This window comes from Cervus elaphus, chromosome 16 (genome assembly GCF_910594005.1).
Source record: "Cervus elaphus chromosome 16, mCerEla1.1, whole genome shotgun sequence".
Classification (NCBI taxonomy): Eukaryota; Metazoa; Chordata; class Mammalia; order Artiodactyla; family Cervidae; genus Cervus; species Cervus elaphus.
Window position 1 is genome coordinate 42,428,620 of NC_057830.1, and position 21,712 is coordinate 42,450,331.

Below are 21,712 nucleotides of genomic sequence, written 5' to 3' on the forward strand. Positions count from 1 at the left end.
GCGGTGCGGTAACAACAAAGTTGAAGGAGTAGTACCCATCCCCTGAAGTGGAGAGGCCCTGACCCTGCGTGGGAAATGCGGCGGACCGGGGGCCGGGACAAGGTTGACGACGGCTACACGCACTGATCTCTGCCCCAAGTTCTGCCTCCTATGGCCAGGCACACCTTGCCATCCCAGCTCTGCAACCTCCCTCCTCTGAGCGCCTGCAGCATCTCCTGCCCGAACCGATTTTTTTTTAACCAATCGTGTAGCACTCGCCTTAAAAGTCAGCTGGCTTTCCATTATCTGTCTATGTCCACCTTTCCAACTAGATCAGAATCTCCTCCAAGGCAGGAGCGCTTGTCCTCCCTGCCACGTGACAGCCAGTACACTCTCGGTAGAGAAATAAGGTTATTTGGGAAGTGTCATTTAGGGCAATGCCGCGGTTTGTTTACAAGTGCTGGACACTGGGTCCACGCCGCTAGCCCGGTGACGTCATCGGGTTTGTGTTGTCACCGTCGCTGGCTGCCGCGCCGCTCCGCAGCCTGCGGGCAGGTGACGTCACCGTCGGAACCTGGGCAGACAAGTGCGCGCTGGAGGGATTAGCAACGCTGGCGGCCTGAGTTGCCGGGAAAGAGGAGGAACCGACGCAACTGCAGATGCGGTGTGGCGTCCGCACGGTCAGGGCGTCAGCACCCCTTACGGACTGGCTCCGCCCCCGCCGTGACCTTTGCGCCCAGCCAATCCGAGCCGGCCGTCGTGACGCGCAGCCTATCAGCGTCCAGAACACCCGGGCGCTTCCGTGTTCGCCAGTGCACCCGACCCGAGTCCTCGGGGGAGGGGGCGAGGCCGACGGGCCCCACCGTCACCCACGTCCATCCCACCCGGCTCGGCCGACCTGCGGTTCCCGGCCCGCCGCCTCTCGGGGGACCTTATGGCTTCGGACGGCCTGAGAGGGGCGCTGACGGCCGTGCTGGGGGGCCGGGGGCTGCTCGTGCAGAACTATGATTCGGGGCCGGCTGGGGAGCCGCCGGCGCCGGTGCGGCTGCGGAAGAATGTCTGCTACGTGGTCCTGGCGGTGTTCCTCAACGAGCAGGTGAGCGTCCGCCCGGCGGGCCCACCGCCCAGGTCTCCGGGGCTCGCAGCCAGCCCCGGTAGGGAACAGAGGACGTACCGGCAACAGCCGCAGCCTGCTGGTGTGTGGCTCTTCCCAGTTTTGCAAAGCACTTTCACACTTAGATCTGAGCCTTGCGCAGTGCCGCCCTGCGATCCTCCCAACGTACGAGGGAGGAAACGGAGGCTCACAAGCCTGTTTCATCCCACCAGGCCTCAGTTCCTTGAGGGGAGGCTGCCTTACTCCTCTTCCATTCTCCCCAGAAGCTAGCGCGGTCCTCGCCACGGAGCGGGCTTAAAAACCTGTTCAGTGCTTCAGAGGCCTCCCCTGGGCCCCATGGGCAGTGAGTGCACAACTTTTGCGAACACCCAGGCCTCTGAGCCCCTGTCTGACGCTCTGTTTGGTGTCGATCCCTGTACACGGAGCGGTAACAACAGATAGAAGGGTCAGAGCCATAGGTAGGAGTTGTTTGGGGTGCGGGTTTGGGGTGTGTTTCAAAGCCTAGACAGGCCACAAGGAGTTTATAAACCATGAGGGGAGGTGAGAGATATGTTGTGACTTGTACAGACACGAATCAGTGCAGGACGCATGGCAACCCTCCCTGGAGGCCTAATCTCCAGCCCCCGAAGCAGCTCCCAGGAGTCTTACCCCCTTTCTGAAATGGAAACCTGAATGCAGAGAAAGATGAACTGTAGAGACCGCTGCAGTCCCCACACCCAGGGCCAGTCCCCTGGAGAGCTCAACAATTTCAGGGTGGTCCCTGGGATGTGGGTATTGAGCGACTATATCTGAGATTGGAGCTGGACCCAGAGCAAGTGAAGGCTGCTGGCTCTGCTGCCCCCCTGGAGCTCCCATCCCAGCTGTGGTGGGCGAGGACCTTCTCTCTCCCCCTCAGGATGAGGTGCTACTGGTCCAGGAGGCCAAGAAGGAGTGCCGTGGGTCGTGGTACCTTCCTGCGGGGCGGATGGAACCTGGGGAGACCATTGTGGAGGCGCTACAGCGGGAGGTGAAGGAGGAGGCCGGGCTGCAGTGTGAGCCTCTGACGTTGCTGTCTGTGGAGGAACGGGGCCCCTCCTGGATCCGCTTCGCGTTCCTCACCTGCCCCACAGGTATGGCCCAGCAGGTGGCATTGTGGGCTGAGGGCAGTAGACACCGGTCCCCCGGCTGGTCCTCAGGAGAGATGAGCCCCTGTTCTAGCTAGTATAACCCTGGCATCTCCAGATTCCAGACTGAACACCTGACCCCAGGCCTCCCCCCAGGTCACAGCCAGAACCCTGGGTGGCCCTGTATTCTACCAGGTCCAGCACTTTATTCAACATAGACCTTTTCTCCCTCCCTGTCCCCTGGAGAAGGAAATGGCAACCCACTCCAGTATTCTTGTTTGGGAAATCCCATGGACAGAGGAGCCTGGTGGGCTAGAGTCGGTGGGGTTGCAGAGTTAAGACACAACTGAGCACATCCCCTGCATCTCCCCCAGGTGGAATTCTCAAGACTCCCAGGGAAGCAGATGCAGAGTCCCTACAGGCTGGCTGGTACCCACGAACCTCACTGCCTACCCCACTGCGGGCCCAGGACATTCTTCATCTGGTCGACCTCGCTGCCCAGTATCGCCAGCGAGCCAGGCACCCTCTCCTCCTTCCCCAAGAGCTTCCCTGCAGTCTAGTCTGCCAGCGGCTCGTGGCCATCTTCACCAGCGTCCAGACAGTGTGGGTGTTGGCGGGCACAGTGGGGACGCCTCACTTGCCCGTCACTGCCTGTGGCTTCGCTCCCATGGAGCAGAGGGGCGGCATCAAGATGGCCGTCTTGCGGTTGCTGCAGGAGTGTCTGACCCTGCACCACTTGGCAGTAGAGACCAAGGGGTTGCTTGGACTGCAACACCTGGGCAAAGACCTAACGGATGGCATCTGCATGAATGTGCTGGTCACTGTGGCTTTTCGGAATCCGGGCCTCCAAAACGAGCCCCCAAAGGTTCGGGGTGAGAACTTCTTTTGGTGGAAGGTGGTGGAGGAAGACCTGCAAAACCAGCTTTTACAGCGGCTTCGGGACTCGTCTGTCGTCCCAATCAACAGATAGGAGGTGGCCGTCAGTGGGCCGGAGTGGGGCAGGGGTGTGGTAGTCAGAGATCTTCTTGCATGGGGACCTGGGCAGTTCTCCTGGTTCCCGGGGGGACTGCGCCCTCTCTTGTCACCACGGAGCAGGTCCCTGCACAGTACCCAAAGGGACAATGCCTTTAACTGAACAAGGAGTCCAGAGCTCGGGGACCCAGTTGCCCTGAAGTTACAATGAGGGCAGTACTCCCTAAGGGGACGTGAGGACCTTTGGAACCTGAGGTGGCATCTCCTCATTTTCTGTGCCCTTGCCAGATGCTAGGCACTTAGAACAGGGAACAGCTGTGGGGGAGGTCATTCCAAGGGAGTGGGGTCCCTGGCTGAGTAAATAGGTGTTACTAACTTTGCATTCCCACCTAAGTGTTTCTGTGGGTCGGACGTGAGCTGGAAGGGGGAGCTGCTACCAAGAGAAGCTCCTCCACTCATCCCATGGAAACCACGCAGGCCTTCCCAGACAGCAAGTGACCGGCTGGCAGGCTTCCTTTGTCCACCACAGCTTGGCTCAGGCCTCCTCAGGGTGGGTGTGGGCACATCCCCTCCAAGGTCTGTGCAGTGAGACTCCCAGAAGCTTCAGGTGGGCGAGGAGCTGTGAGAGCTGCCCCTCCCTTTTCTCTTTGAGCTTCTCTGAGGGATCAGCATCGCTCCACCCCCAGGCTCATTCCTTCCTCTGCCCTGGTACAACTCCAGCCCAAAGCCAGACCAAAACCCTCTCTTCATTCCCCTTAGCTCAGCTGAATCATGGTAGGAATTATTTTTTTTTAAAAAAGAACTTTACTGAAGTTTAAGGGAAAACCAAAGGAAATGAAGAAATATGTACTGACTGCTATACACGCATCACTGATGTACAGTTTTGGTTCTGAGCAGGGAAGATACTTGGCTGGATTTCCCTTCTGACGTAACTCCACTCTGATGCCCAAGGACCAGGAAAACCTAGAGGCCCCTGCCCTGCCTCTCTGGGCCGCCATCTTGTTTTCCTGACCTCTGGAGCTGTGCTTGGAATCCTCTTGTTCCCTCTGAAGACTATCTTCCAGATGGAGTCAAACCCTTTTATTTTGGATCCCTTCTCTTAGTGTCTGAGGGACCCACTGCTCTGTAAGCACACTGGACAGTGACCTTTACTTCCATTATTTAGCCTATTATCAATAGTAGTTTTCAACCCTTCCCTGGTGACTCAGACAGTACAGAATCCACCAGCAATGCAGGAAACCTGGATTTGATCCCTGGGTCGGGAAGATCTCTTGGAGAAGGGAATGGCAACCCACTCTGGTATTCTTGCCCAGAGAATCCCATGGACAGAGGAGCCTGGCAGGCTACAGTCCATGGGGTCAGAAAGAGTCAGACACGACTAAGCACCTAACTCTTGCACTTTCAACCCCGGGTGCCCACTAGAATCACCTGGAGAGCCTTAAAAGAACAATTGTGGGTGCGCCCTCAGAGATCTGATTAACTGGTGGAGGGTGGGACTGGGGCATCGGGATTTTTAAAAGCAACCCACGTGAGTGGAACATGCCAGGAGGTGAAAGCCACTGATCAGCCCTCCCTCTTGCCTTCCCTGGAGGACTCTTGGTGACCCTCCTCCCCAGAGGATCTCCACGCACTCAGGGACTAGATTCTTTTAAATATGAGGCCCAGGACTTCCCTGGCAGTCCACACTCCCAATGCAGGGGGCATGGGTTTCATCCCTGGTCAGGAAACTAGATCCCACACACTGCACAGTGCTGCAGAAAATAAAAATCAGGCCCACCGTTCACCACTAAAGCAGTCATACCTTTCGCAACACAAACCCTGCAAGGGAGACTTGTGCACAGATGCCCCAGGTGGCCGATTCCCTAGAGTATCTCTGGAGCTGCGGCTCTCAACTGTAGTCAGGCCGAGCAGAAATAGAGCTCCCTGCCCAAGAGAGGCTGATTTCCTGGTTCCTGGCAGGCGCTGGGGGAGCATCACATTTGTGCTGCCAGAGCCCATCCCTGTTTACCACTCGCCCCCACCACACACCCACTGCCCCCCCTCTGCTCCTGTGCTGGGAGAGGACTTGAATTCATCTTCTTTAGGAGGAAGATGTGCCTGGATGAGCAGTGGAGCCCTGGGCAGAAAGACACGGGGAGGGCAGAGAAGAATGGGGCAGCTGTGACCACGCAACCACACCATTTATTGCCATGCTGTCTGGGGAGACGCCGTGCAAATGCCCAAGTGCATCGAGGAGGGGAGGGTCTGACTCCCAGATGCTCTAACGTTCTTTCTGAATCGAAGAGTCCAGACCCAGTTCACCCCCTTGTCCCACGCTGACATCCATGCGTGGGCACACACACATGCAGGCACTTGCATGGTGCCCTCAGGAACAGCAGTTAAATCCTCCCCAGCTTGGAGGAATGCAGGAGAGGTAGAGGTCACTGAGTTTCCTCTGCTTTCATGTCACCTCCTGGCAACCTGTGGCCGGCTTCTAGAAGCGGCATGGGCAGGAAAAGGAAGCGAAAGGGGCTCTGGCCTGCTCCTCCTTGCCCAGGAGTCAAGCCAGCAACTGCAGTTTGCTGTGAGGTAATGCCTGGCGCCGCCTGTGTGTTCCTGCAGGTCGAGACAGATTTGGGCCGGGTGGGGTGGCAGCCCCAGCCGCAGAGGGCACGCTGGGAGAACAGCACCGCAAAGGACTGCCTGTGCCCCAGCCCCACCCTGCCAGGCCTTGGGGTCAGGGCGGGGGGGGGCAGGGGAGGGGCTGTGGTCCGGTGGGCACCCTGGCCTCACCTGGACCTGGACCTTCTGGCTCTGCTGGGAACAGTATTCTGTGGAGAAGCCCAGCCGAATGCTTGGGGCGAGGCCTGGCCTCCCCGGGTCTCTGAGCCCCTCTGCCCAGGTGCTGTGGACCTGCCGAGACGGGTTCAGAAGGCGCCAGCGAGAAACCAGCTGGAGCCGGAGCCTGGCATCCAGCCCCCCGGCTCCCCAGGCCCTCTCCTGCCCTGGCTGCAGTTGCATCAAGCTTCTCATTAGCAGCTGCCCCCGCCTGGGCGCGGAACATGCTTTGGGCATTTGCCACGAGGCTGTTGGGAATTTTGCAACAGTCTCTAGGAGGGCGAGCTGGAAGAGGGGCTTCCCCTGCCATCCACGGCCCCTTCCCCAAGGGTTAAACCGAGAAGGCGGGAGAAAACGCATCAAGTGTCAGCGGCATCTGTGGTACTGAGTGGGACAGAGGCAGGGCCGTGTCCCCATCTCTCTGGCCCAGGGGCCTGACCAGCCTCAGAGCCACTGACTCACTCCTCACTGAGTCTCAGGTCTTGGCTCCGGCCACAGAAGACCCGTGGACGCAGCTGACAGGCAGATACACGAGGATGTGGGTCTGGGGGCTCACCTGGCTGTCACCCAGCTCCCCAGAGAGGGCCCCAAGGACACCATGCTGCCCAGGAAGCCACCTCCTTGGCTCCTTGGTTCCTGGTACCTGAGACCCACTCCTTGAAATCCAGTCTGGTGCAGCCAACAGGCCAAGGTGGTCTTGAGTCAACCCAAGAGCAGAAGGCCAGACTCCCACAGGTAGAAGCCCCTGGGATATGAAGAGACAGAGCCAAGGCAGCCCCTGGACCTCCTCCTCCAGGAGCCGTGGCGGCACCAGTGCCAGGCAGGGGCAGCTCCTGGGCAGAGGCGTGCACGGGAGTCTCCCCTCCTGACTCAGACATGCCCTTCCGGGGGTTTGGAGAGGTGCAGGTGAGGACCATGTGGGGGGAACTTGACGAAAGCAATGGCAGCCAGCTCCTTGCAGAACTCCTCCAGGACGACCACGCCCTGGAGGAAGGTCTGGTGGTCCAGCCTGAGGGAGACAGCACAGGGGTCAGAGCTGGGAAGTGTGAGGAGTGTGCCCAGCGGGACATCCCAGTGTCTGTGAGGCACTACCCAGGGATGGCCACCTCTGAGCATCCGTGAGGGACCACAGGTCTCAGCAACGGGCCCTCCTCTGCCCCCGCCCTGGTGCCCCCCCCGTCCGGAAGCCCATGCCATGCCACCCCAGGGCTTTTCCTTGGGCACCCGCTTCCCTCGGGTACTTACTGCTCCCCAGGGACTTGGCCCATCAGCTGCCTGCGCACCAGGAGCAGTTTGCCTGGGAACTGGGGCACCCTCTGAATTCTCTGCATCAAGTCCCCGATCACCTGGAGCGGGAACAAGAGGGGACTGACGAGGAGACCAGAGACCCTGCCATGGGGTCCCTGGCCTGGTCAAACCATGGGAGGGTGGGCGGTACCTGTGTCCTCCCTTGGCGCTGGCAAGGGTGCCCACACCTGCAGCCCCCAGCCCGCCCCCGTCCCACTGCCCTCCCTTCCTGCCCCCAGCACTGGCATGCTTCCTCTGGCCCGGCCCGGGCACCCTTACCCTGACGAGCACAGAGAACAGGCTGCGGCAGCCAGGGGCCAGGCTGGTGTAGGGATCCAGGAGGTACTCGTGGATGAGGGGGTGGGGGAAAAGCGCGAGCCGGGACAGCACTGAGGTCACCTGCAGGTTCAGGCTGTATGGCTGCGGGGGGCGCAGTGGACGAGCGAGGGTTGGCAGGGGTGCTGAGCGTTTCTCCCCCTGCCCCCTCCACCCCAGCACTGTGCCTGGCCAGTGTGAACGTGTGCGGGGGTTGGAGATGCACGTGATGTGTGTGTCATGGGTTCCCTGGGGCTGAGGGCCAGGACGTGTTAGGGCGTGTGAAGCAGAGGCGAGACGGGGCTTCCCGGCTGGAGAGAGGTGGGGATTGAGGGGGGTCGTGGAGCCCGAAAAAGGAAGATGACTGGACCCCCAGGGCTGGGCCCTGCTCTCCCGAAGGACTCCAGAGACCTCACCCCATGGCTAGGGCCCAGCCCTGCTGTCTACCTGTTCTAAAATCCGGGACATGCGGTCAAACAGCATTTGGAGGAAGGGACCCTCAAAGAAAGGCCGTTCGGGTTCATGGGGGTCCAGGGGTGGGGGAGCCAGTGGCCAGCCCCAGGGTGTCACTCGGGAGCTGCACTCCTGGAACTAAAAGAGGCAGGAGAGTTAAGGACATGGGCTGAGGAGGAAATGGCAACACACTCCAGTATTTTTGCCCGGAGAATCCCATGGACAGAGGAGCCTGGCAGGCTACAGTCCATGGGGTCAGAAAGAGTCAGACACAAGTGAGTGACTAACGCACGCCAGGGTCAGGGGTGCGGCAGACTGGGAGAGCCACGCAGGCAGACGGGGCCGGGCGTGTGGCCAGAGCTGGGCGCACTGGGCTGGAGATGACAGGGGCAGAGTGTGTCGGCCCCACACTCTGAGTGGCGAGGACCCGGCACTGGCAAAGGCCTCCACACTCACCAGTCCGTAAGCGTCGTGGACGTACGTGTCGTACCCCGTCTCCTCCAGGAAGGCCGACGTCTTGGCTTCCTCAGGAACGAGGCAGAGGAAACTGAGAGACAGGAGCCTAGATGTGGGGAGGAGGCCCAGCCTGGGCTGCCCTGCTCCATTCCCAGCCCCTGGGAGCACTCCGTCCCAGCCTGCGCCCCATCAGGGCTCAGGTGGCTTGGACTTCCTGATGGGCCCCTACCTGTTGACAATCTCGGTCACCGCTGTCCTGCCGTCGGGGTTGGTGGCAGGGGCCGGGGGAGGCTTCGCGGAGGGCTGAAAGCCAGAGTCAAGGAAGCTGTCTGTGAAGTAGGGATCCTCCTCTAGATCTCTGCGCCGGGCAGAAAAGCGCAGGACCAGTGAACATAGGAACCAGCAGGGGGCCAGGAGAGGGGGTTCCGCGTGGCCCAAGGCCTCCCCAAGGCACCAGGTTTCACTTACAGGGTGTCCTCATAGCTCTCGGGCTCGGGCGAGCCACGGGCCACGTAAGCGCGGCCCTCCAGGTGGCACAGGATCAGGCTCCGGACAATCTGCTCATGGGGCTTCTGCAGTAGCTCCTCAAATAGCCGCAGTGTGGCGATGCTGATCTGGGGCAAGAAGGAATCAGCGCAAGACCCCTTCCCCATGCGGGCCTCCGGGGGTGCCTGGAAACTGCTCACCCGGGTGAGAAGAGGTCCCCTAGGATGGGGGGGGGGGGTTTGCCTCCCCTGGCCAGGGGCTCAGGTGGCAGGTTTCCAGGGGAGCAAATGGGTGTGGGCCCGAGAACCAGAAGTCTGGCTGGTCTCAGTTCTATTAACTAATTTGAGGTGTGGTATCAGGCAAGCCAATTGGCTCCTCTGCACCTTAAGTTTCCATGTCTGAAAAATGGAATACCGGCCTCGCCTACCTCACAGAGTGGCTGTCAGCCTCCAACAAGCCAGGTGAATATAAAAAAAGTACTTTGTTGGAGAAGGAAATGGCAACCCACTCCAGTATTCTTGCCTGGAAAAATCTCATGGACGGAGAAGCCTGGTCAGCTATAGTCCATGGGGTTGCAAAGAGTCAGACACAGCTGAGTGACTTCGCTTTCACTTTCTGTGTTGTTTTGTGGCTTGATTAGCTTATATCATTTTGTGGCTGAATAATGTTCTGTCGTATGTACATGCCACAGTCTTTTTAGCCATTCACTTATTGAAGCCTATCGTGAATACTTCTAAGTTGGGTGGTTATGAATAAAGCTACTATAATTTTCATGAAAAAAAAAAAAGTACTTTGTAAAAATAAAAAGTGTCATCATAAGTATGTAATCAGAGAAAAATACTGCGGGACAAAAGAGTTTGGCTACTAATCACTGGGTCACTGTCTTTTTCTTTGCTTGGAGGGGAGAGGGAGCTGGGTTTCAATGCCTCAAGGGTAGAACCGCCTTGAAAGCTAATGAAAATGGGAAGAAGCTTCTGGAAATCCCGTGGGCAAGGTGGGGTGCAGGTGAATAGAGAGGAGGGCCGCCTGCCTCACCTCATCAGAGAGGTGGTCACAGTGCCTGATGAGGTGGGCACACAGGGTGCGGGGGCTGTCCTCGGGGGCTGCAGGCTGCTGGTCCATGCCCAGGAGGAAGGCCACCACCTCCCGCAGCAGCGCCGGGGCGCGGAGCTGGCGCAGCATGACCGTGAGCAGGGCAGTGGATGTCAGGACGCTCTGTTCGGACCTACGGGGAGAGCCCACTGAGCCACACAGGCAGAGGCCGGCAGAGGAGGCCGGGGAGGGCTGGGTGGAGGCACAGAGCCCTTCCTGCTTCGCTGGCATCTGCTCTGCTCATTCCCTGCTCCACTGGAGGTCCTGGAGTCCAAGGGTGGGAGGCCATGGTTAGCCCACATGGCTCTGGGCCATAGGTGTGTGAGGGGCATCATCGGCCCATGGAGCCCCTGATTGCATGACTCTGGCCAAGGAGGTCCCTGGCCTCTAGCACAGGAAGGGGTTTGGTGGGGTAGGCGTTTCGCCCGGAGCATAGCCACACCTGGAGGGAACCAGATAGAACTTACACATGTAGGAGCTGGGGCTGCAGAATTTCCACAAATAACTTCTCAGCCACAGCCTTTGCCAAGGCATCCGAAACCACCTGGGTGCCAAAGAGCACGTCTTAAAACGCGTTTTACCGACCACCGACCATTTTCCAGAGAAACAGCTGTGTCCTTGCACAGAGCCTTACATAACAAGCAGAGGGGGTCTGCTGATCCTGGGCCCCATCCAGCTCCCAAGAGACCCCCCCCAACCCTGGTCCTCCAGGTAGAGACAGAACGGAGCAGCGTGAAGCTGGAGGTGGGGAGGAGCGCCGGCTCTGCTCACCGAGTGTGCCTCTGTGATGAGGTGGTCACAGTAGTCGAACCAGCCCAAAAAGGCAGCCAAGGCCTCCTTGCCCGGGAAGGAAGCCTCATCAGACGGGGCGCTGGGTAACCTGCGCGGGAGCGAGGGAGGTGTGTGAGGCCTGCTTCAGGTACAGCCAGGAAGTGGGCTCTTTTGCCCTTTGCCTTGGAACCTCCATTGCCGGAGGGCCATTCTACTGGGGGCCCTGAGGGCAGACCGGTGGCTCAAACCAGCAGGTAAAGAATCTGCCTGCAGTGCAGAACACCTGGGTTCAATCCCTGGGTGGGAAAGCCCTCCTGGAGAAGGAAATGGCAACCCACTCCAGTATTCTTGCCTGGAGAATCCCATGGACAGAGAAGCCTGGCAGGCTATAGTCCATGGGGTAGCAAAGAGTTGGACACAACTAAATTGACTTAACACTTTCCCTTTCCCTGAGGGCAGAAACCAGAGTGATGCTTTCCTGGAGGGTGAGAAGGCCCCTGGCATGGGCTATAACCTCAGGAGGAGGGTGGCCAGTAGGGGTCCCCATCCCCCTTGGAAAACAAGAGAGGCTACCAGGAAGATGGCAGGTAGGGCTTCCAGCTGCTGAGAGTGTAGACCTGGCCTCCCCGGCTACACGCCTACCTCCAGCTGATGCCCTCTACAGCGGCGATGTCTGCAGGGTCCAGGGAGCTGGGCAGGGACTGGTGGAGCTGGCAGAGGCGCTCGACGACGGCAGGACAAGCGCTGCTCTGCACTAGGCAGGTGGCGGCCGCCTGGGACGCCACGCGTACCAGGAGCAGCAGGTTCTCCTGGGCCTTCAGGGCCACCCGACCTTTCTAGGGGGCAAGGGCAGGACTTCAGGGCCCTGTGGCTGATCCCCACAAGTGCCCTCCCAGCAACCCACCCACCCCGTCCCCACCCCCTGCGTTTTGGGGGCTGCTGGCACCTTGCTCTTGCACAAGCCAATCAGGGAGGTAATGAGGCTGCTCTCCCCGATCGGTCCATCTGGCTCCTCGGTCTCCGCAGGCAGTTGGGCGCTTGAGGCCCAGGCCCCGCAGGTACCACTGTCGGGAGCCTTGCTCGGCGGGCGGTCCTTGTCCCTGACACTGGCTGCCTCTCTCAGCGGGGCAGTGGCTTCTCTGGATGCCTTCTTCCTACCAATAGTCTTTTTACCCTGCAAGGGAGGATGGGTAAGGCCAGGCCGTGGTGCAGACCATTCTCCATGACAGCCCCTTGGGAGTCCAAAGGGTGCCTCAGTGTGGAGGTGGAGGGGAACCTGCCAAGTGCCTCCCCAGTACCTGCTCCATCCTTCTGCCCCCTCAGCAGGGCCACAGGGGGCTTGCCCCGGGGTCTGAGCCCTCCCCCTCTTGCTCCCCAGAGGCGCTCACTTCTAGGATGTAGGTGAGCAGGGCTGGGTCCTGCTGGATCTTGGAGCAGAGGACGGTGGTGAACTGCACCTCCTCCTTTTCTGTGAGGGATCCAGGAACTGTCCCACCAAGTCGGAGAAGTTTCTGGAAGGGGAGCAGGGCAGAGAGAAGAGGGGGATGGGGCAGCAGGGAACAGAATCTGTGCACGACCATGGGTTCAGACTCAAGTCCTGTGGCACGGTGCCCAAGGCCTGATGGAGAAGCTGGGGTGGAGGGGGGGCGCTCTTTTCGAGTCTCAGAAAGGAGTGTTTTGTCAGGGAAGTCTTGGTGCTTTAGCCTGGTCTTGGAGCACCCCCACCCCCACCAGCTTTGCTTGAAAGCACAGCCCTCACCCCCGGACACCCCTCAGCTTCCGGGCCCCTCACCTGCACGGGTCTGTGGACGTTGAGATAATGCAGGAGCGGGTGTTGCACTTGGGCCAGAACCTTGCTAAAGAACTGCAGCACTTGCTGCCGCATGCCGGGTGGGTACTGCGGGGCGGGGACAGAGCGCCTGTCAGTCAGGCGGCGAGGCAACGCCCCCCCTGGACCGCTCCACCCCTCACTGCGCGGGAGGGCTGGTGCCTTCTCTACCAGCGCCGCCTCCTCTCACCCTAGGAAACTGGCCTCCTGCTGCTGCCCAGCCCCTTTCTCGCTTAATTTTTGTCCCTAACCTTATCGTTATTGAACATACTATCCGTGGGCTCCTTTGATGCGCCTGACTAGAATTTTCGCCTGTTTCAATCACTGTCGGGTCCCCAGCACCTGGGCCATGGCCGGTACATGGTTGGTCCTCAGTACATCATTGATGAACGAACGGGGACCGAACAAAAGGGAGCATGTCCTCAAGCCAGTGACAGCGAGAACGCGCCACCGCAGCAAAGCAGCGAGGGCCTGAAGCCTGGGAGCGGGGCGGCTGTTCTAAGCCATCCCCAGTGACCCGGTCCCCGCCGAGCTCACGCCGCACCCCGCCCCACCCCCACCCCCCGCCCCAGGGTGGACTCGAGGCGCACAGGTAGAAAGACCTGGATCCCTGGGGCCCCGGCTCGGGCGGAAGGTTCCAGAGGCGCCCGAGGGCCGGCCCACCTCGGCCTTGCCCAGCGTGCATAGGGTCTCTAGGATCTTGTGCTGCAGCAGGTACTCCAGGCACGGCCCCGCCTCGCCAGCCGCCGCCTGCTGCTTCTCCTCGTAGACCAGGATATCCAGCATCTGCTTCAGCCGCCAGGGAATATCTGTCTTCTTGGCCGGGGTGTTTTCATCTAACAGAGATCCAGGAAACAAGGTGAATGGGGTGAAGTCCAGGGATACTGTGGCTTAAAGGGTCAACCCACAGGGTCTAGGGGAGGTGGGGTGGGGGGCGGTAGACAGCGAACAACCTGGAGAGGGCCAGGTTAGCAGTTTTCTTCAAAGACCAGAGCAAAGGGAAGTTTATAGTTGATGCCTCGCTGCTGCTGCTGCTAAGTCACTTCAGTCGTGTCCGACTCTGCGACCCCCTAGACGGCAGCCCACGAGGCTCCCCTGTCCCTGGGATTCTCTAGGCAAGAATACTGGAGTGGGTTGCCATTTCCTTCTCCAATGCATGAAAGTGAAAAGTGAAAGTGAAGTCGCTCAGTCATGCCCGACTCTTCGCGACCCCAGGGACTGCAGCCTACCAGGCTCCTCCGTCCATGGGATTTTCCAGGCAAGAGTACTGGAGTGGGGGATGCCTCTCTAGCTAACCCTAAAAAGGGCTTCCCAGGTGGCGCTAGTGGTAAAGAACCTGCCTGCCAATGCAGGAGACTAAGAGACATGGGTTGGATCCCTGGGTGGGGAAGATCCCTGGGAGGAGGGCATGGCAACCCACTCCAGTATTCTTGCCTGAAAAATCCCATGGGCAGAGGAGCCTGGTGGGTTACAGTCCATGGGGTTGCAAGAGTCAGACATGACTGAACTGACTTAGCACGCACTAGCTAAAAAGACTAAAGACCTTCTAGATGAAGCTCAGGATATAGCTATCTGACAGGGCATGTGCGCAGGTCCAAGCAGTTTATTAGAGAAAAGCAAGCAGCAGTTTTTTCTCTGAATCCTGGGGAAAGACAGTTGGTGGGCTGCCGGCCAGCTCTGGGCCTGAGTCAGAGGTTATGGGCTCAGGGGTCTCTGTTATATAACTTAGAAGCTGTCTTCAGCTTCCTAACAGATAACCTCCAGGGCCCTATTTATGTCTCTTTTATACTCACGGAAGACAATACTCTATTTTCTCTTATTTTTAAGAAGCTGAAAAAAATCCATTTATGACCATGGGTTCAGACTCGAACTCACTGCCTGATGCCCACGTCCTGCTGGTTAGTGGAGTTTTCTTAGTCAGTCTCAGAGGGTGGAGGATTTTTATAAAGTAAGTTCTGGTACTTTGGGACTGGCCTTGCAGCACCCCCTAGCTTTTCTTGAAAGCATAGGCTCTTGAGCAAGGCAGCTCACCTCACCCAGCCCTGCACCTCTGGTCCAGGGACCATCTGGCAATTAATGGACTGGGCCAGGTGAAGCCCCAGGTGGACCTGAGGCAGTTCTAGAACTTTTCCTAGTTTTCTGCTTGTGACTCCATGACAAGAGATCTTCAGTCTAAAAGGTGCAAAATTTAAGAGGTAAAATAAGTCCTGGGGATGTAATGTACAGCATGAAGACTACAGTTAATAATATTGTATATTTGAAAGTTGCTAACAGAGAAGATCTTAAAATTTCTCATCACAGGAAAAAACAAATTGTAGCTATGGGTGGTGACAGATGTTAACTAGACCTATTGTGATGATCAATTCACAACATATCCATGTATTGAATCAGTATGTCGTACACCTGAAACTAACATAATGTTATATGTCAGTTATATCTCAATTTAAAAAAAGAGATCGTCAGTCTAAAGCATTCTTTTTTAAAAACATTGCTTGTTATTTTAGATTATATAAAATATTATATATTAATATATAAAATATTATATATTTTACATTTATATTAATCCCATAAAATGACCTATTGGTATGGATCAGGATTTTTTTTTTTGCTGCTATGCAGCATAAGGATCTTATCTCCCTGACCAGGGGTTGAACCTGTGCCCCCTGCTATGGAAGCAAGGACTCTTAACCACTGCACCACCTAAAGCAATCATTCTTTACTGGGGGCAGTGTTGCCCCTGCTCCCCTGGATATCTGGCGGTGTCTGGAGAGACATTTATGTTCATCACAATGGAGGGGGTGCCACTGGCACCTAGCGGGGAGAGGTCAGAGTTGCTGCTGAATATACGGCGTACCCCCCCACCCCCCTACAACAAAGACCAAGCCCGTCCAGATGTCACCAGTGCCAAGACTGAGGACCTGGGTCTAACAGAACACTCAGAGGGTCCCTCAGAGTGTCCTAAGGCCACTTTTAATTTTGGGGCTGACTCAGGATGGAAGTAAAGCCTTTAGGAAAGGTGTAGGCAGATGGCAGGTGCAATAGTAGATGAGATGGTTGGACAGCATCACTAACTCAGTGGACATGAATTTGAGCAAACTCTACAGGAGCCTGGCGGGCTACAGTCCATGGGGTCACAAAAAGTCAGACAGGACTGAGTCAGACAGGACAGGACTGAGCGACTGAACAACAAACAACAAAACTGGAGTCAACCCCTAGTCTGAACTCTAGGAGTTCAGAAGGTTAGGAATGCAGGGAAGGTTACCTAGCAACCAGTGCATCTCAATCAAGCCCAGCATACCGATTACCAAGCAGCCAATGAGACGCTGACCCCTCAGTGAGGGATCCTGATGGGCCCAGATGAACCAGAGCTAGAGTGTCAGCTGGGGGAGAAGGACCAGGCACGCTACATGCCTTGGTTTCTTCTCATCCTATGCCAGGTCTCTACAAGGGAAATGCCCTCGAAGTTGGCTCAAGGAAAAGAGGAATTTATCCCACTTCTTTTCTTTAGTCAGTAAGCCCTGGGCACAGGCACCTGGGGACTGAAGGCCTGGACGCTCTGCCCAGCTAAGGGCGAATGGAGTTCAACCTCTGGGACGCAGAGTCAGGCCGGTGAGACCCCACCTCCTTGTCCCTGCTCCTACTCACACGGGTCCCTACCTGGAAGGTCAGGGTGGGGCAGCCCCCACTCTGAAGTGGGCAGTGGATGTCACCTTCCCCAGGATGCCTGCATCTCTGAGCCGTGGGGTGACCCCCACCCACCCTCGCTCCCCACACCCTCCAGGGATCCCTGCATGGAAGGAGTCCAGGCCCCACCTGTGCTTTCGATGTAGTAGTTCGTGATGCCCTTCCAGTGTTCCACGAAGGCCTCCAGCAGGTCAATGCTGGGCTCCCGCTGTGGAGAGAGCAGACACAACCTAAGTGCTTCCACTAGGACATCCCCCCATCTGCTGGACGGCTGCTGGGCCCTGGAGGAGGCTCTTGGGATCCTGGGTTCTCAAAATGAATTAGTAACACATTTTCTCCAAGACATCTCCACATTGTCTTCATATCTGCCAATCATCTCGTGTCTTCTCCCCAGACACCCCCTCCCTCCTTGAGATGTTGTGGTCCTGAAACATGTCATGATTGTCCCCCGTCCCAGAGTGGCTAAGATTGTTGGTGGGGCAAACAGACATAGAAACTGATCATTTCTGTACAACGTGGTTCTACTACAACAGAGGTGCGCGGAGGGAAACAGGAGAGCACCCCCAAAACAACAAAATCCAAATGGAAAATGTGGCAGAGACAAAGCATCCAGGTCCATGTCACTCTGAGAGTCTGAAAATTTGGGTTGAAGGCCGCCACAACTCAGTTCAGCCAGATGGGTAATGTTAGAACATGAAGCAAATGGGATTTCCCTGGGGGTCCAGTGGTTAGGACTCTGTGCTTCCAATGCAGGGGGCACCAGTTGGATCCCTGATCCGGAACTAGGATCCCACGTGCCATGTGGCTTGCACCCACCAAAAGTGGTGGTTTAGTTACTAAGTCATGTCCAACTCTGGTGACCCCACGGACCATAGCCCGACAGGCTCCTCTGTCCATGGTATTTCCCAGGCAAGCATACTGGAGTGGGTTGCCATTTCCTTCTCCAGGGGATCTTCCTGACCCAGGATTGAACCCGGGTCTCCCGCACTGGCAGGCAGGTTTTTACCACTGTGCCACGTGGGAGGCCCACCTTACTTATGACGTGTTGCACCTTTGGTTCACAGTGCAGGCTTCGCACCCCTATCTTCTCTCAGTTCTACTCCTGTCCACACCTCCTCCGGCTCCTTCAGTCACCCCAGCGAATTCTGATCTTCCATGAGCAGCCCTCAAATCTCCCCCTTCTCCTAAAGCAACCTCTCCATTCCCATGCCCCAGCTGGAACTAATCTTGAACTGGTAACAACCACTACCTCTGAAAACTTCTCCAAAAAGGGCATTTCTTCTCTTTTCTGGCAGAGCAAATGTTCCCAGGGGAAAAATGCATATTCCAGTAGTCCCTACCCACATCCCTACCTTATGATCTTTCCTCCAGCTGCTCCTCTGCCCTGTGTATCTCCCTACACCCGTCTAGGTCCTAGAGGTCCCCAGTGAGGTCCAACTCAAAGCTACCACCTCCACAAAGCGGTCTCCAGGGTCCCTGGACACACCTCTCTCTAACTTCATGCTTCACTGCACCACAGGACAGGATGTCTCCTCCTTCCATAACTCCCTCAGCAGGTATCTGCTGATGCCTACCATGCACGAAACACCACGCCTGATGTTATGAGCCACACCAGGATGTCTAAGAGCCAGTCCTCCAGGAACGTGCCATGGAGGAGAAGAGAATATAAAATTCACTGAATGACTCAACTACAGGAAATAGTGTGAGGCCGTGGCTAGTGCAGTGGCTAAGACTCCATGTTCCTAATGCATGGGACCTGGGTTTGATCCCTGGTCCAGAACTAGATGCCCCATGTCACAAATAGAAGATACCACATGCAACAATGAAAATCAAAGATCCTGCATGTGGCAGCTAAGACCCAGGGCAGTCAAATAAAAGAAAAGAAGTAGTCGTAGTAGTGTGAGAACACAGGAGAGGTGGACAGTGACCTTTGGGCGAGGACGGGTCAGTTCCAACAAGTGAAATGAAGAGGCTATGCTGAGGTCATGCGGGAACTAAAACCTGAAGAGCTGGGTCTGATTTCAACAATAAGAGACACAGGAGAGACGTTTCCTGCAGAAGGACCTTTGCAAAGTGTGTCCAGCACAAGGATGGATGTGTGGGGCATTGAACTTCTTGGCAAAACCAAGAAGTCCATTTTTTTTCCTTTGCAGACAGTTGGGTGCAGGTCAGTGACATCTTCTGAGCTCCTGAGGAAGAGTCATCTGGTGGGTGTGTAGGAGATAAATGCAGAACGAAGGTTTAGCAGGCCATTATGACAAGAGGAGGAAGAAATGACACTGAATCAGAGATACTGCCCCTTGCCCTGGCGGCCTGGGCAGTCTTCTTTCAGAGTTAGCTGTGGGGGCCACGAACTTTATAGGAGTGGCACCTCCCACAGTCATTCCAAACACACGGACCACATGGAGTGACTGAATCCTATCACGGTCTACATGATGCTATTATTGTTGGGTGAACAATCATCTCTGTAGGAGACTGTGAGCTCCCTGAAGGCCAGGGTTCTGTGTTTCTATCTCTTGAGAGTTCCTAAAGGGCTCCGCACAGAGTGCTACTCATTGATACTTACTAAAATATCTCAGCAAACTCCTTAAACCTGGACTTCCCTGGTGGCCTAGTGGTTAAGAATTTGCCTGCCAATGCAGGGGACACGGGTTCGACCCCCTACTCCAAGAAGATCACATACCATGAAGCAACTAAACCCACAGCGTCACAACTACTGAGCCCATGCACCTTGAGTCTGAAAGCCGCAACTCCTGAGCCCAGCGCTGCAGCTACTGAAGCATGTGCGCCTGGGCCAGTGCTCCACGACAAGAGAAGCCCCGGCAATGAGGAGCCCGAGCACCGCAGCAGAGAGCAGGCCCACATGCCGAAGCTAGAGAAAGCCACAAGCAGCAACGAAGACACAGTGCAGCCCAAAATAAAAATAAATAAATAACATGGAAATACATTAAAAAAAAACAAACAACTCCTTAAGCCTTTCCCACAGTTCCTTCTTCTGGGAAAACCCTCTGACCCTTAACCACACTGTGATCGTCTCACAAGCCTGTGATGGGGTCTCATCTAACCTGAAAATTCACTTATAGTCTCCTAAAGCCTTAAGCTGGACTTAAACCAAAAAAGAACAACCCAGAAAAAAAAAAAAAAAAAAGGAGAAACAGAACAAAAGTTAGCCAAAACAACCATTAGAGCTAAAAAAAACCCATCAGATAATTTTTACCTGAATATATTGTTAGCTACTGTAACTCCAGAATAAAGAAACTGCACCAAATTTCTTTTTAAAGATAATATATATATATATATATTTTTTTACAAATAACTGTAAAGATTGCTATTCTGTTTTGTCAGAAGGGGGCAGAAAAGAGCACTCTTTCTCCTTAACACTTGCTGGGTCAAGTTGAGTCAAGCAACTTGCTGGGGGTTTTAACCTGGTGACCCAGCTCTGGGAAGATCTGTGCTCAAGCTTGGAGTTGAGGAGGGGGAGGGGACCCCCATCTCCCCTGGTGGTCACATGGGACCAGTCAAATTTCTAGGGCATCAACTATATGTTGTATACTGAGAGGCCTAAGGACACCTTGCCTAAAAATATCTCCCTTGACCACCAACTCACCTTCAGCCAGACACTGACATTTCTACAGAGGAAGCATTAGAAATTCACTCCTCAGGGCTAGGGTCCTGCCTGTCCTGTCCACCCACCTTGTGTCTGGAGCTCTCCCAGACAGGTATGGAGTGTCAGATTATGTTCTAAGATGACAGCTATTTTGCCTGGGGACAGAGAGGAGGGGAGGAGAGATCATTCTGGAACCCCCTCCAGAGACAGGACAGCCCGAGGTGCCTGCAAGGGCAGGGCTGGGGCAGGTGAAAGAGTTGAGAGAGCAGGAACTTTTCCCTTTCTTCACAAGCTTGCTTAAGGCTGAGACTGTTCTCATTCATAAGCCCTGATCTGGGCTGTGTGTTGGGGAGGTGGGGCTTCCCTGGCGGCTCATCAGTAAAGAAACCCCCTGCCAATGCAGGAGATGTGGGTTCGATCCCTGGTCCGGGAAGATCCCCTGGAGAAGGAAATGGCAACCCACTCCAGTATTCTTGCCTGGGAAATGCCATGGACAGAGGAGCCTGGCAGGCTACAGTCCATGGGGTCACAGAGAGTCAGACACGACTGGGCCGGGAGCTTGAGCGCCCAGGCACGCATTGAGGAGGAAAGGGACAGAACCCAAGGCTATTTCTCCCGAGAACATTTGATACACTCAACTGATGGATTAGGAGAGTTTAGACTATGGACAAAAGAATTGTTAACTTCACAGGCAGATTCTTGGCAGGGTTACTTTAACTGGAAGGCATCCTGCCTACCCTATCTAAACCAGCACCTTTATCTTGCTGAGTGAACTGTGGGCGCCTCTGACCAGCCTTCAAACCCAACAGAAAATGGCAGAAACACAAACTCCTTGGCCCCCTGACCACCCCAGGCGCCACCAGAGTTGGCCTCTCAGGTCTCAAGGTCAACGGGGCTTGGGATGGCCTGGGATTGAGATAACTTCCGGAAACGGCACTTGTACCCAGGATAAGACTGTTTCCTGGGCTAGGCGTCCCCCCACACACACACTTGGACTGTATCTGTACCCTTCCTGGGGACTTGGGCAGTTGGGGCCTGCACTTCCCAAGTCGAAGGTGAGAGGGCCGACCGCGCGAGTGAGGTCTTGGAGGCGTCCGAGGGCAAGGAACCAGAGGAAGCCGCGGCTATTTTTTAAGGCCAGGTGACCAGGAAGGGAGGAGCGCGGGGGAGGAGCAAGGCCCACAGGCTGGGGGAGGGGACTTGGGGGGAATCTGGGGAAGAAATGACTGGGTGACAGGGGAGCACTCGGCACGGAGGAGTTTGGGAACTGGAGACTCCGGGAGCAGGGAAAATAAACAGGAAGCAATTCGGGCAGAAGGGTTAGGGGCTGGAGCGACCTGGAGAAAAGCTGGGAAGAGGGACGATCAAGAAAGAAGCCACAGGAAACGGGAAGAGGGCTCCGGGAGGGGGCGCGGCGGGGGAGCGAAGAGGCCCGGGACAGGGCTCCGCGCGGCCCGTGTAGGGGTCCCTTCCCCGAGGCGGCCTGCGCCCTCCGCCCGCCCGCGCGCCCGCCGGCTCCTCTCCGGCCCCGCGCCCGCCCTTCCGGCCCCCCTCCGGCCTCACCGCCCCCACGGCCTCTTGCAGCAGCGCCCCGAGCCGGCTCAGCATGACTGCGGCCCGGTTCCCGGTTCCCGGTTCCCGGTTCCGGGGCGGCGGCGGAGCAGCTCCCGGGCGCAGGCGGCGACCCGGAGGCGCAGCGAGGGAGGCGGGGCCCCGGCCGCCCCGCCCCGCAGCCCCCGCCCTGCCCG

The 21,712-nt window shown here is 56.7% G+C and overlaps 2 protein-coding genes across 6 annotated transcripts; one reads left to right on the forward strand and one right to left on the reverse strand.

Annotated features, from left to right (window-relative positions):
* The first annotated feature begins 764 nt into the window (after positions 1-764).
* On the forward strand, positions 765-3,543 carry NUDT18 (nudix hydrolase 18). The gene is made up of 3 exons (XM_043927597.1): positions 765-1,075; positions 1,989-2,202; positions 2,571-3,543. The coding sequence occupies exons 1-3, from the start codon at positions 914-916 to the stop codon at positions 3,164-3,166; spliced, it is 972 nt and encodes a 323-aa protein (XP_043783532.1). The 5' UTR covers positions 765-913; the 3' UTR covers positions 3,167-3,543.
* A 1,786-nt stretch (positions 3,544-5,329) lies between these two features.
* FHIP2B (FHF complex subunit HOOK interacting protein 2B) lies at positions 5,330-21,712 on the reverse strand. Of its 5 annotated transcripts, XR_006345814.1 has the most exons (18): positions 21,528-21,712; positions 16,487-16,565; positions 13,337-13,509; positions 12,638-12,742; positions 12,234-12,356; positions 11,792-12,019; positions 11,488-11,681; positions 10,846-10,954; positions 10,542-10,618; positions 10,018-10,207; positions 8,965-9,110; positions 8,726-8,854; positions 8,497-8,587; positions 8,035-8,178; positions 7,552-7,692; positions 7,231-7,331; positions 5,941-6,994; positions 5,330-5,763 (listed from the first exon to the last, which is right to left on the reverse strand). XR_006345814.1 is itself a non-coding variant. In XM_043927592.1 (17 exons), exons 1-17 carry the CDS (start codon positions 21,570-21,572, stop codon positions 6,856-6,858), a joined length of 2,214 nt encoding a protein of 737 aa, XP_043783527.1. In that variant the 5' UTR covers positions 21,573-21,712; the 3' UTR covers positions 5,330-6,855. The 5 variants fall into 5 exon arrangements, 4 of the variants coding, with proteins under 4 accessions (XP_043783527.1, XP_043783530.1, XP_043783528.1 ...); XM_043927592.1 differs by having other exon boundaries at positions 5,330-6,994; XM_043927595.1 differs by lacking the exon at positions 8,035-8,178 and having other exon boundaries at positions 5,330-6,994.